Source organism: Desmodus rotundus, chromosome 6 (genome assembly GCF_022682495.2).
Source record: "Desmodus rotundus isolate HL8 chromosome 6, HLdesRot8A.1, whole genome shotgun sequence".
In the NCBI taxonomy this organism is placed as follows: domain Eukaryota; kingdom Metazoa; phylum Chordata; class Mammalia; order Chiroptera; family Phyllostomidae; genus Desmodus; species Desmodus rotundus.
This window is the reverse complement of record NC_071392.1, coordinates 62,997,318-63,010,979: the sequence shown is the minus strand read 5'-3', so window position 1 is coordinate 63,010,979 and position 13,662 is coordinate 62,997,318. Positions and strand designations below refer to the sequence as shown.

Below are 13,662 nucleotides of genomic sequence, written 5' to 3'. Positions count from 1 at the left end.
TTTGAGGGTGAGGGTTTATTTCCTGGACATTGTGGTTTTGTTTTGGCAGCACCTGCACAACAGCATACAAGACATGGTGGGTGGAGTGACACTGAGACAACCAGCAGGAGGGAAGGACCCACCAAAGAATGACCCAACAATAGTCAAAACCCAATTACATCCAGAGAGCCAACATAAACACATAAATGCTGTACTACATCAAAAGGCCTTAACTGATATGTATAGAATATTTCATCCCAGGAAGCAAAATACACATTCTTTTTAAATGCATATGGAACATGTTCAAAGATAGACCACATGATAGGACACAAAACAAGCCTCAACAAATTCAAGAAAATTGAAATCATATTAAGCATTTTCTTAGATAACAAGCACTTGAAGCTACAAACCAACCTCAAGGAAAAATGTCAAGAACACTCAAATTCATGGAGACTGAATAGCATGCTATTAAATAATGAATGGGTGAATAATGAGTCAAAGAAGAAATCAAAAAGTTTCTGAAAATAAATGAAAACTAACACACAACAGTCTAAAACCTATGGGACACAGCTAAGACAGTCCTGAGAAGGAAGTTCATAGTGACACAGGCCTACCTAAAAAAGATAGACATATTTAAAATAAACATCCCAACACGGTATCCAAAAAAACTAGAGGAACAACAACAAAGCCCAGAGTGAGTAGAAGGTAGAAAACAATAAAGATCAGAGCAAAATTAAATGACATGAAGACTAAAAGAACAATTCAAAGGACAATAAATCTAGGAAAAGAAAAACAAATATTTTCTTCTTTGAAAAGATAAACAAAATTGACAAGCCTTTAGCCAGTCTCATCAAGAAAAAAAGTGAGACGCCTGACCCAACTAAGTAAAATAAAAAATGAAAGAGGAGAAATTATAACTGATACCACAGAAATACAAAGGATTGTAGGAAATTACTACAAAATTTTGAAAACCTGGGTGAAATGGACAAATGTCTAGAAACATATAATTTTCTTAATCTGAATCAAGGAGAAGCAGAAAGCCAGAATAGATGAGTAACAGCCAGTGAAATTGAGTAAATAATCAAAAAAACTCCTGGAACACAAAATCCCTGGACAGGATGGTTTCACAGGAGAATTTAACAAAATGTTTAAGGAAGAGCTAACCCCTGTCCTTCTTAAACTATTATAAAGAATCCAAGAAGAGGTAAGATTCTCAAACTCCTTTTATAAGACCAACATCATCCTAATACCAAAACCATATAAAAACACAACAAAGAAAGAAAACTATAAGTCAATATCACTGACAAATGTTGATGCTAAATTCCTGAACAAAATATTGACAAACTGTATCCAGCAATACATTAAAAAGATCATATACCATGATCAAGTGGGATTTGTCACAGGGATGCAAGGATGGCACAATATTCACAAACCAATACACATAATAATACATAAACAAAAGGAAAGACAAAAATCACATGATCGTATCAATAGATGCAGAAAAAACTTTCAATAAATTACACCACACATTCATGATAAAAACACTTAGTAAAGTGGGAGTAAAGGGAGCATACATACCTCAACATAATAAAGGACATATATAAGAAATCTACTGCCAAGATCATGATCAATGGGCCAATCTAAAAGCTGTCCCACTAAGATCAGGGACAAGACAAAGGTGTCCACTTTCACCACTTTTATTCAACATAGTATTAGAAGTTCTAGCCACTGGGATCTGACAAGAGAAAGAAATAAAAGGCATCGAATTTGGAAAGGAGGAAGTAAAACTGTCATTGTTTGCAATGACATGATAGCATACATAGAAAACCCTTTAGACTCCACTAAAAAATCCCGGAATTAATAAGTGAATTTGGAAAAATAGCTGGATACAAAGTCAATATTCAGTAATTGAAGCCATTTTTGTATACCAACAATGAAATATCAGAAACAGAAATAAGGAGAAAATCTCATTTACTATAGCAACAAGAAAAATAAAGTACCTAGGGATAAACCTAACCAAGAAGGTGAAAAACCTGTACTCAGAAAACTACAGAACACTGAAGAAAGAAATTAAGGAAGGCACAAATTAATGGAAGCATATACTGTGTTTATGGATTGGAAGAATGAACATCATCAAAATAACCATACCTGAAGCAATTTATAGATTCAATGCAATCCCTATTAAAATACTAATGACATATTTCACAGATAAAGAACAAACATTTCAAAAGTTTACATGGAAGTATGAACGACCCCAAATAGCCTCAGCAATTCTGAGAAAGAAGAACAAAATAGGAGGGATCACAATACCTGACATCGAACTGTATTTACAAGGCCGCTGTAATCAAAATACTCTGGTACTGGCATAAGAACAGACACATAGTCTAATGGAACTGGATAGAGAGCCTAGAAATAAACCCATGTATCTACTAGGTCAATTAATACTTGACAAATGGGGCAGGAGCATAAAATGGAGTAAAAATAGACTCTTCAACAAATGGTGTTGGGAGATCTGGACAGCTACATGCAAAAAAATGAAACTTGATCACCAGCTTACACCATACACAAAAATAAACTCAAGATGGATAAAAGACTTATTAAATATAAGTCATGACACCATAAAAATCTTCTAATCTAGAATATGGAAAATCAGTTTACCCTGAAAGGGATCACCATTAAGAAAACTCACTATAATCATTCTTAAGTGTGTTTCTCTTTATTGATCTTAGAAAAAGTGATTAGTATTTATTTTAACTGTATTATTTCATATGTAGGCAAATTTATTTATTTTTGGTCTAATTAAAAACATTAGTCAGATGTTGAATATGTGTATATGTGAATCTGTCCACATAGCATAGACAGAAGAGATACTCCCTGCCAGCTGTGACATTTCAGACATCCAATACCAATTCTGTTTCAGTACATCTTATCCCTTGGATTGTTATGGCCTGATCTGTCACTCTGTGTCCCTTTATGGGGGGTCACCAATGTGAGTCTCATGGTCGAATCCAGAATGTAGCCTCTTCAAATTGACTTAACTTGAGAAGTAGAGTCTGGGTATATGGGCTTAAGTAGTAGCCATTTACTCTATGAAATTATTTTAATTTCATTTATTGAATTTTCAGATGCTACTATGGATAATATAAAAGTTGAAGAAAATGGCTCTGGCGGGTGCAGCTCTGTGGATGGAGTGCTGGCTTGCAAGCCAAAGGGTTGCTGGTTCTATTCCCAGTCAGGGCACATGCCTGGGTTGTGGTCCAGGTCCCCAGTAGGGGTTGCACGAGAGGCATGCACATTGATGTTTCTCTCCCTCACTTTCTCCCTCCCTTCCCCTCTGTCTAAAAACAAATAAATAAATAAAATCTTTAAAAAAAAGTTGCAGAAAATGAATTAATGGGGATAGAATGTCTGGATAAAATAGAGTAGGCAACTTTGACTGTGTTGTTTTTTTCATACTTATATTTTATTAGTATTTTTTAATTTAAAATATTTTTAAAATACAGTTGACTTACAATATTATATTAGTTTCAGGTATGCACCCCAGTGATTAGACATTATATATTTTACTAAGTGATCATCTCAATGTGCCTAGTACCCAACTGACACCATGCACAGTTATTAGAATATTATCAACTATAATCCATATGCTTTATTTTACATTTCTAAGACTATTCTGCAACAACTCATTAATACTTCTTAATCCCTTCAACTTTTTCACCCATCTCTCCAAGCACCATTCCATCTAGTAACCATTAAATATTACCTGTACTTATGCATCTATTTCTGTTCTGCTTCTTTGCTTATTTTTATTATTATATTTTAGATTCATTTCATGTAATACTAGTTTGGTGGTGATGAACCCCTTTAGATTTTCCTTGTCTGGCAAGCTCTTTACCTGTCCTTTGATTCTAAATGATAACTTTGTTAAGTGGAGTAATCTTGGTTGTAGGTCCTTGCTTCTCACCACTTTGAATATTTCTCCCCAATCCCTCTGGCCTGCAAAGCTGACAGTCTCATGGGGCTTTCTTGTTGGTAACTAACTGCATTTCTCTTGCTGCTTTTAATATTTTCTCTTTGTCTTTAATCTCTGGCAGTTTAATTATGATGTGTCTTGGTGTGGGTATCTTTGGGTTTGTCTTCCTTGTGACTCTCTTTGCTTCCTGGACTTGTATGTCTATTTCCTTCACCAAGTGAGGGAAGTTTTCCATCATTATTTTTTCAAATAGATTGCCCAATTTCATGCTCCTTCTCTTCTCCTCAGGGCACCCCCTTGATGTGAATGAACTTGTCCCAGAGGCTCTTTACACTACCCTCATTTTCTTGGATTCTTTTTTCTTTTTGCTATTCTGAGTGGGTGGTTTTATTTTCGTGTATTCCTAATCACTGATTTGATTCTCAGCTTCATTTACCCTACTGTTTATACTCTGTAAATTATTTTTCATTTCATTTAGTCTATCCTCTATTTCTGATTGATTCTTTTTTAATAGTTTTTATGTCCTTTTTTATGTTGTTGAAGTTTTCTTTGAGTTCAGCTATTCTTCCTCTCAGTTCATTGAGCATCCTTATAATTAATGTTTTGAATGCTGTATCTATAGATTGCTTGTCTCCATTTTGTTTAGTTCTTTTTCTGGAGTTTTATGTTCTTTCATTTGGGACATGTTTCTTTGTCTCCTTATTTTAAGAGCCTCCTTGTGTTTATTTCTTTATAAAAAATTGTATTTATTTATTTTTAGAGAGAGAGGAAGGGAAGGAAAAAGAGAGGGAGAGAAACATCAATGTGTTGTTGCCTCTTATGCAACCCCCACTTGGGACTTGGCCTGCAACCCAGGCATGTGCCCTGACTGGGAATCAAACCAGCAACACTTTGGTTCACAGGCCTGTACTCAATCCACTGAGCTACACCAGCCAGGGCTATTTCTATGCATTAGGTAGAGCTACTACATCTCCCAGGCTTGATAGAGTATCCTAAGGTAGTAGGTGTCCTGTAGGTATAGTAGCACAACCTTCTCATGTGGGCTGTGTATACTTTCCTGTTGTAATCTAAACTTTCTTGCTGTTGGCACATCAATAAGAGGGATTTATGCCCAGGATAATAGGCTGACTGCATGGAATGGCTGTGACCACCAACTACAGTGGAAGATCAGCTACATAGGTGCCCACCCCATGGAGCAGGACTTACTTCGCCAAGTCTGTCCCTAAGCATGTTGTTTGTGGAAAGTGTTGTGTGGTGCTTCAACATGGTCTGAAGTTGTCCACTGGGTGCACTGGCTCTGGGGCCTTGCTGGAAGTGCAGACCCAGGTCATCAGCTACCTGTATCATGCCCAGTGTCCACCCAGCTTGAACTACAAAGTGATCATAAAATGACTGCTACCTGTGCTGGGCTTGGAGTTTCCAAGGACAGGCCAAGCCAGTTATCAAGAGGTATGGAACAATGAGGCCAGATGCTGCTTGTTTGAGAGATTTTAGGAAAACCTTAAGTGTGAGGCAAGATGGGCCACTCATATGAAAAAGCCACTGCAAAAAGCTTGGGTGGGCCTGAAATTTTGGTGGTGTGTGGTCTTAGGGAATCACCAGCGTTGGGTGAATAGTGTGAACCAAGTTGATGGAAACTCCTGTATGGCACCAACCTGCTGGCTCTATAGGGGTATGTCTTATCAAAGGAACAGTGGCCTCTGCCAGCACTTTTGCATGGCAGGGGGGACCTCTGGCCTTGATGCCAGATAATTCAGTTTTGCCTCGTATGTTCTCGGTGCCTTTCAGACCACTGCCCCAGCACTAGAGCTCATAGGGAGTGAGTCCAAATAAGTGTTTGGGGCCCTTTAGGAAGAACTGCCTAGGACTCCAAGGGCACACCATCTCACTCAGCCACAGTTTCTGCTGTTTTTTACACCAGGAAGTTATGGGGACTTTTTCCCCCAGTACTAAAACCTGGGACTTGGGAGCCTGGTATCCACTGAGTTACACCAGCCAGGGCTATTAGCTAAGTGGTATGGGGCTAGGACCCCTCATTCCTCAGGGGCACCTCTGCAGCTGAGATCTCTCTCTCCTGATTTTTATCTGCTACACATGAGTGTGGGTCCACCCGTTTTTCATCTCTGATCCTCCTGTCATCTCAATGTGGCTTCTTCTTCAATTCTTCAGGTGTAGGACTTCCGTTTAGATAGATTTCAGGTGGTTTGTGATGATAGTTGTTCTGTAGTTTAGTTGTAATTTTGTTGTGGTTGTGGGAAGGTGTGAGTACCACATTTACCAATGCTACCATCTTGACCAGAAATCTAAGTTTCATATTGAAAAATTAATACCATGTTATGGCAGTGATGAAGTTAAAAAGTGAGTAAAAAAATCAGACTAATTTGTTCAATAGGTGACTGTAACCATTAAAATGCATAAGATCAGTTTCTCTTTTTTTAAGAAAGGATATATATTAGATCATAAAATAATAGAGAATGGACTTTTTCAAATTGTTTGCCCTAACTTATTAATAGATCATGAAATCAATCAAAAGGGACAGATTGTGCATTTTTAAACAAAGAAGGAAAAATAGCATTGCAAACATCAAAAATATTACATATTGCATCTAAAGAAGTTAGTAATAACTTGTGAAATATTTGTTACAATTTGATGCACTGTGTCACAATGGAAAACATATTTCTTATGGCAGATACTTTTGAAAAAGTGGAAAGGCCAGAGATTTGCCGAAAGATTACTGAATTGAGTGAAGAGATCTGGGGCTCATCTTCTAAACATCACGTGCTCTTGGGCAAATAGCAGGAACTGTGAAGGAGTTGAACTCGGAGGACCTTTCCAGCTCATGATTAGAATAAACTTATTGGTTGGCTTAGGAAATGAAGGCTAATACCTGAGGACATATTCAGTTCTATGAAGTGGACATTTTTATGCGTCAAAAAACTTCAGAAATTTATATTTCTTTGCTAGGTCAAAATAGTAAGGTCAAAAGAGGAAATAATATAGTGAATATGTGTAGTTAAAATATATAGGTTGAGAAAATTAAATTAATAAAAAAACTATGAGGGGATGACAATCTCCTGACCTTTGGTAAATAATAAAACCAAACAAAACTAACAAACACAAAAAATGAAGAGCTTCTATAGATAAGTGGCTGTGGTCTAATTTACATGTGGTTTTTATTAATCATATTTTCAAAAAATTATATTAGAAATATAAAATACTATCAGCATAAATTATTCTACTGATGCTATAAAATTGCTCTTGTCTTTCAACTTTTTAAATTATAAAACAGATTACAGGTTTTTGTTACTATTTTTTTTCTATAGTGATAATTTTAACCTGCTTTTATATATGGATGATGGTTGAGGTAGTACATGAGACCTAATAAGACTTTTAAATATTAATTTAAGCAAGAGAAATTAAACCTGCCATGGTGTGTTCTTTTTTGTTATGTTTTGATGCTTTTTAGTGGATGTGAACTCCTAAAATGACAACAGACTGCATTTTAAATAGTTTTGTGTGGCCACAATTCTACTACAGTGTATGCATTTTTATTACTTGCTTTAAATCTAAATGCATTAAATCTCCTAAAAATTTTAAGTTCTTCAAAGAAAAATATTTTGTAAAAAATGGAAAGTTAGTGTAGACATTAATTCCTTAAGCATGCCTGTATATGTATTGGTGTTACTGTCGCATACGATGCTTTGAATGCCCTGCTGCTCTGAAATTGTCTTGGGAGAAAGGCTTGCATCTCCTTAATAATTTTGGACAATTTAAAATATATTCAGAAGGAGCTTTATATATTTTATTATTATTTTTTTAGATTTTAAGTGACCTTTATTTTTGCTTCATTATATTGAAAAATTTAAAAATATGCAAGCCATATTTTAAAACTAGGAAAACCACAATAAATCATTCTTTCCACTTTCATGGACAAGACTTCAAGTAAAAGAACTCTTCCTTTATTATATCACACCCATAGATTTGTCAATTTTTGTGATTCAGCTCCACTGGAAGTTAGTATCCTTAGTTCCCCACAGCACAGTACAGTTTCCATTCATGAGTTCACCACCTTCCTGCTGCCCTGTTTACCCCTTCACCTGCCACAGAAGAACTCCTATCAGATTGTTTGCAGGGCAAAGGGGACTTGAGAAGCTATTGAGTTTCTTTCTCTCCTTGGAGAGCTCTGTGCATGGCTTCTCTTGGCATGCCCAGTCCTGAGCTAGAACAGGTCCTTGGATGCTCTGTATTACCTTATTTGACTTGACTAAGCTTCTGTTGAATTTCTTATTGATGTTTTCGGGCATATAGTCCTAATTTTAAGCAAACCAGTTATTGAGAGTTTGAGCATGTGGAACTCTATATATTAAAGTGGCTTTAAAATAGAGTGATCATTTAAAATATTTTAAAATTATGTCAGGTAGGAATTGAAGGAAGACTCATTGTGTGGTCTCTACCACCATTTTGAGTATTTATTTTTAGATATAAGTAAACAGTGCTTTAAACTTCAAAGTTATCCAGGGTTATATTTTTAATTTTTGTCTTTTTGTCCAACTTTTTCTTCTTATGAGAAGAAATTAAACAAAATTAGGACCCAAAGGCTGTCTGTAGGTTAGAGTTTTAATTCAGAAGTTCACTACACTTTTCAGATACAAATACCTCTTGATTTAATGACAAAAGTACCCTCTTTTTTCCTAGCCTTCTCACCATCAGATAAGTCACTGTGAGATAAATAGGACCAAAAGCTATGTTAGCCTTAGACAATTGACAAAGCCTTTTTAGAGTTGTGAACAGTTTGGTATATTTCAGTATAAGAAGGCTTATCCAGTCCCTAATAAACATTTTCAACTGCTGGTAGAAAAATGCAGCTACACTTAATTTGTTAAAGTTAAGGAAATTGTCATCTAACATGAACTTCCAATGAGGCATATGCAAAGCAGATTTGTTTCTTAAAATATATGTTTCCACTTCTGATCACTTAAATATATAGAGGGTCTGACACAAATAATGTCCCTTTTTATCACAAAATCTTTTACTACAAAATCATAAGCATGTAATTCTGTAACATAACAATATCACATTCAAGCAACCCATATGACATTTTAGGTGGAATATTCAAATTAAAACTATAAATTATTATATCCATATTATTACCCTACCAACCACACTCAAGCAGGCATTACTTCTGCTGGACCCTGTATATAGTAAGTTCAAGATATTTTACTAAGATCATGTAAACTAAAAAATAGATGCAGTGTAATCTTTTTAAAATTTTTGTACATTCTTACTTTCTGCTATATTTGAAACACCTCATAACTATAAATTGAAAATTCATCTAGGTTTCCCAATAGCTTGGGCTAATTTTAGCAAACAGTTTGGCTTCATTCTCCTAAAATATTATTAACTCTCTTGTAGTATTAAATTTACTGATGTGCTTTCAGATTTAAAATCAGTGGCCTTTTCTGTAATTACAGATTATCATTTTCCTATCTCAAAAATACGTTTTAATAATTTTTTCTATACTATAACCTGAAAGGTTATCTGATGTTTAATTGTATTTACTTATATTCAATTTATTTAAAAATAGGTATATAGCTTTTTAAAAAAGTATTGATACTTTCTGTGCAGAAATATTTGCTTAATAATTCTAGAAAGTTTTGCTATGTTACATAAAATGATATTGTCAAATTCGTTTTTGTTTCACAATGACTCAGGATCAACATTCAAGAGGGACCTTATTTTTTTTTTAGAAGCATAAAAGCAACCTTATTAGAAAGTAGGTTAAAAGATTGGTACATTTGAAATGATCTTTAAAAATTTAGGCTTAAGTCTTCAGTAATGTACATTTCTTAGTTCATTAATGCAGAAATACAGCACATAGATTTTAATCTTGGAGTTAATAATAAAAGCAATTTTCACTAAAAATATAAAAACTGTAATGGTAGAATCATGATATTGCATTTAGCTCTTCCCACAAAAAGTCACTTTATTACTTTCTTTTGACACTTATTTTCATTCTGGGATTAATTTTACTATATAAGGGCTCCTTAACTATTCTATTAAAATTTCTATTCAGAAGCAATAATATCTAAGAGTGAATAATAGTCATGTAAATCATTATTTCATATTAATGTAAAAGATTTTGTAAGTTCTTATGAATTCTGCTGACATGCACAATTGTGAAAAGGTTATCTCTCCCTTCTACAGTGATATGCGCTGGAACAAAGGAACCATTCTAAAAGCATCAGTGGAGTACATCAAGTGGCTACAAAAAGAACAACAGAGAGCTCGAGAATTAGAACACAGACAGAAGAAATTAGAGCAGGCTAACAGGCGGCTTCTCCTCCGGATTCAGGTTTTTATAAGAATGTTGCTATGAACCACATAGCTTATGTATGACTTACCTGTCATCAGTTTTATGCATTGGTCTCTTTTATTTTCTTATTAACAATTATTTTTCCTTCTGAAGGATAATTTTGTTGCCTTTTAGGAATTTATGAATTGAGTTGCTTCAATTAAGTTTTGATTGGAAATACAGGATCAAGATGACTTAAAAAATTCATAATGAGTGACAACAACTAATAGCAAAATGCAGAGCATTGAATCAATTTTATAAACACACACAATATTATTTCAGACAAAAATAATAATTAAGTAGAACATTTGTTTCTTTAGATAATATTAGACACTAAATTCTCCTTTACCCCTTTTATTTCTTTAGTAACATTGCTATGGATTTCATTGCCTCAAGGCATATTGTGCAAGTTTATATTAAGTCACTCCTCATCTGTTCATGTGACAAAAATATTAAAATACAGGTTTTCATAACTATCACATTTTTTATGTGAGTATGCTTATGGCCAGGTAAAGCACTTACTTTGTTTCCATAAAATGGTGATATAGTGAGAAATTAATCTGGAAGAATAAATGGAAGATTTTTCACTCTCTCCAAATGACTGTATTAGAGTCTGAGTCACTATGGGACCATAGTGTATTCCTTTAAAGGACAAAGATATAGACTTACAATTTTTAAAAATATTTTTAAGTATTATTTTTTAGGCAATAGAAACATCTCAGATTCTATTATTTGTAAGAATATTTATAATTTGTATTACTTTTCATTTTGAATACTTGTAAATATTTTGGTTTCATTTCTGATTTATACTCTAGTGTTGTCCCCTTTTAAAATCATTATTTAATTAATCTTGTTTGAAATTGCAGGAACTAGAAATACAGGCTCGTGCTCATGGTCTGCCAACCCTGGACCGAGTTGATTTAGGTGCTCACATCACCAAAGAACAGACCCATCTTGAGCAGAATTCAGTAGACTATTGCCAACAACTGACTCTGTCTCAGGGAACAAGCCCCGAACTCTGTGATCAAGCTATGGCTTTCTCTGATCCTTTGTCACACTTCACAGATTTATCATTCAGTGCTGCTTTGAAAGAGGAACAAAGATTGGATGATATGCTACTGGATGACACAATATCTCATTTAGGAACAGATCCTCTGCTATCTGCCACTTCCTCTGCAGTTTCCAAAGAGAGCAGTAGGAGAAGCAGTTTTAGCTCAGATGATGGTGATGAGTTATAAAAAAAAACAAAAACGAAAACACAGTCCACTCATCAATTAGGAAACAATTCTATGCTGGTGCTATGCAATTATAGTCTGTGTTTCATGTATTCCTTTGGCTTCATTTTTTTTAAAAGAATATATTGTTCATGAAAAACTGGTGGATTAAAAACAACAGTAGAATAAATTCGCAGGAAGAAGAAATATGGTATAGAGGAATTACTGAAGTCTAAAACATATTTTTCCTCTTTGACTATGGAATCTAAATCTATTTCAATTTTGTTTTCTAGAAACAGGTGCAACATAAGAAATAGCTCTTTACTGAATGTTGTATTGTAAAACAGACTACAAGGGTAAACCTCTGAAATACACAAACATTTTCTTAGTTACTCACTTCCAACTCCTTCCTATTCAACTCTTAAAATGGTTTGCAATAATCTTGATCAATAGATTTGGAAGTTCATTTCCTTTCTCTATAGCCTGGTGACCATGTTGTTTAAAGTTCAACCTTCTAGGGAAAATAATTATAAAGACAATCTGTCATTTGTTCATAATTGAAAAGTGAATCCACAATAAACATTAAAATATTTCAAAATACAGAAAATTCATAAAAACTGGTTTCTAAAATTATATCCTAATTTTGCTAGTCTGTTTAATTACATGCATTCTTTTTTAATTTTAATTTTTTATTGTTATTCAATTACAGTTGTGTGCCTTTTCTCCCCATCCCTCCACTCCACCCCAGCTGAACCCCCCTCCCTCCCCCACCTCCATTCTCCCCCTTGATTTGGTCCATGTGTCCTTTATAGTAGTGCCTGTAATCCCCTCGCCTCACTGTCCTGTCCCCACTCCCCCGTGACCATTGTTAGATTGTTCTTAACTTCAATGTCTCTGGTTATATTTTGTTTCCTTTTTTCTTCTATTGATTATGTTCCAGTTAAAGGTGAGATCATATGGTATTTGTCCCTCACCGCCTGGCTTATTTCACTTAGCATAATGCTCTCCAGTTCCATCCATGCTGTTGCAAAGGGTATAAGCTCCTTCTTTCTCTCTGCTGTGTAGAATTCCATTGTGTAAATATACCATAGTTTTTGGATCCACTCGTTTGCTGATGGATACTTAGGCTGCTTCCAGTACTTGGCTATTGTAAATTGTGCTGCTATGAACATTGGGGTGCACAGGTTCTTTTGGATTAGTGTTTCAGGGTTCTTAGGGTATAATCCCAGCAGCAGAATTGCTGGGTCAAAGGGCAGTTCCATTTTTAGTTTTCTTTCTAAAAGTATCTTTGCATGTTTATGGAAATATGCCTCATTCAGAATAACCTTTCTCAAGAAAATGGATTAGAATTTTACCCCTTCACACAGATATACCCCCACACACATGCATACAATGCAGGTAATATGTTTTTTTTTTCCTTTCACTCTTCTGATTTTCTATTTTTCATCAGAAATCACATTCTAAATTCATTTTTTTATCACAAAGAGATTTTGGGTAATCAATTTCAGGAAATAAACTATTTCTTTAAAAAATCCTGCTACTATGACAACTTGTCAGGTTTTAAAAATTTATCACTATGTCCAATATTGAATGTAAAATAATTAGTTGTTGATATGGTATTACTTCAGATTGACAAAGTGTTGAGAATTGTATTGCCAAGTGACAAAATAATTTGTGAAACAGAAGCTCTTAATTACATCCAGCTCTGAATTAAAGTTCTGTTCTCATAAGTACTTAGAGTACCCTATTGACTTCTGTTGTTTGTTAGTATTTATTAAGAATATTTATCTTTATAATGCTTTACTCAAAATTTTCTCTCTTGAACTTATTTTAGGAATGTGAATTTACTTACCAGATATATTGCTCTGTAATGGTAATCTGATCAATGTGTATTTATTGAGGGATACTCAAAACTGCAGTGTCCTGTGAAAATATACAACAGATAAGCAAGATGGTATGGTCTTTCTCTTCAGGGAGTTATCAAGATCACATGAAAAAGAACAAAAAATATAAACAATATATAGAATTAAAGCTTACATGGAACAGCATAGGGTACAGATCAGACAGAGAAAATAAAAATGAATAAAGTCTGGAGAATCACAAAAATATATGTGAAGAACAGAATTTAACTAATTTGGGAGGGA

General features: G+C 34.4%; 1 protein-coding gene across 4 annotated transcripts in view; it reads left to right on the top strand.

Annotated features, from left to right (window-relative positions):
* The window catches only part of TFEC (transcription factor EC), a 132,664-nt gene extending 120,358 nt beyond the window's left edge, over positions 1 to 12,306 (top strand). For all 4 annotated transcript variants that reach the window (XM_024555438.4, XM_024555439.4, XM_045191550.3 and 1 more), the window contains 2 exons: positions 10,157 to 10,304; positions 11,171 to 12,306. In XM_024555438.4, coding sequence (XP_024411206.3) covers positions 10,157 to 10,304; positions 11,171 to 11,542 — 520 coding nt within the window. In that variant the 3' untranslated portion in view covers positions 11,543 to 12,306. The remainder of the gene's footprint in view (positions 1 to 10,156; positions 10,305 to 11,170) is intronic.
* The last annotated feature ends 1,356 nt before the right edge of the window (positions 12,307 to 13,662 follow it).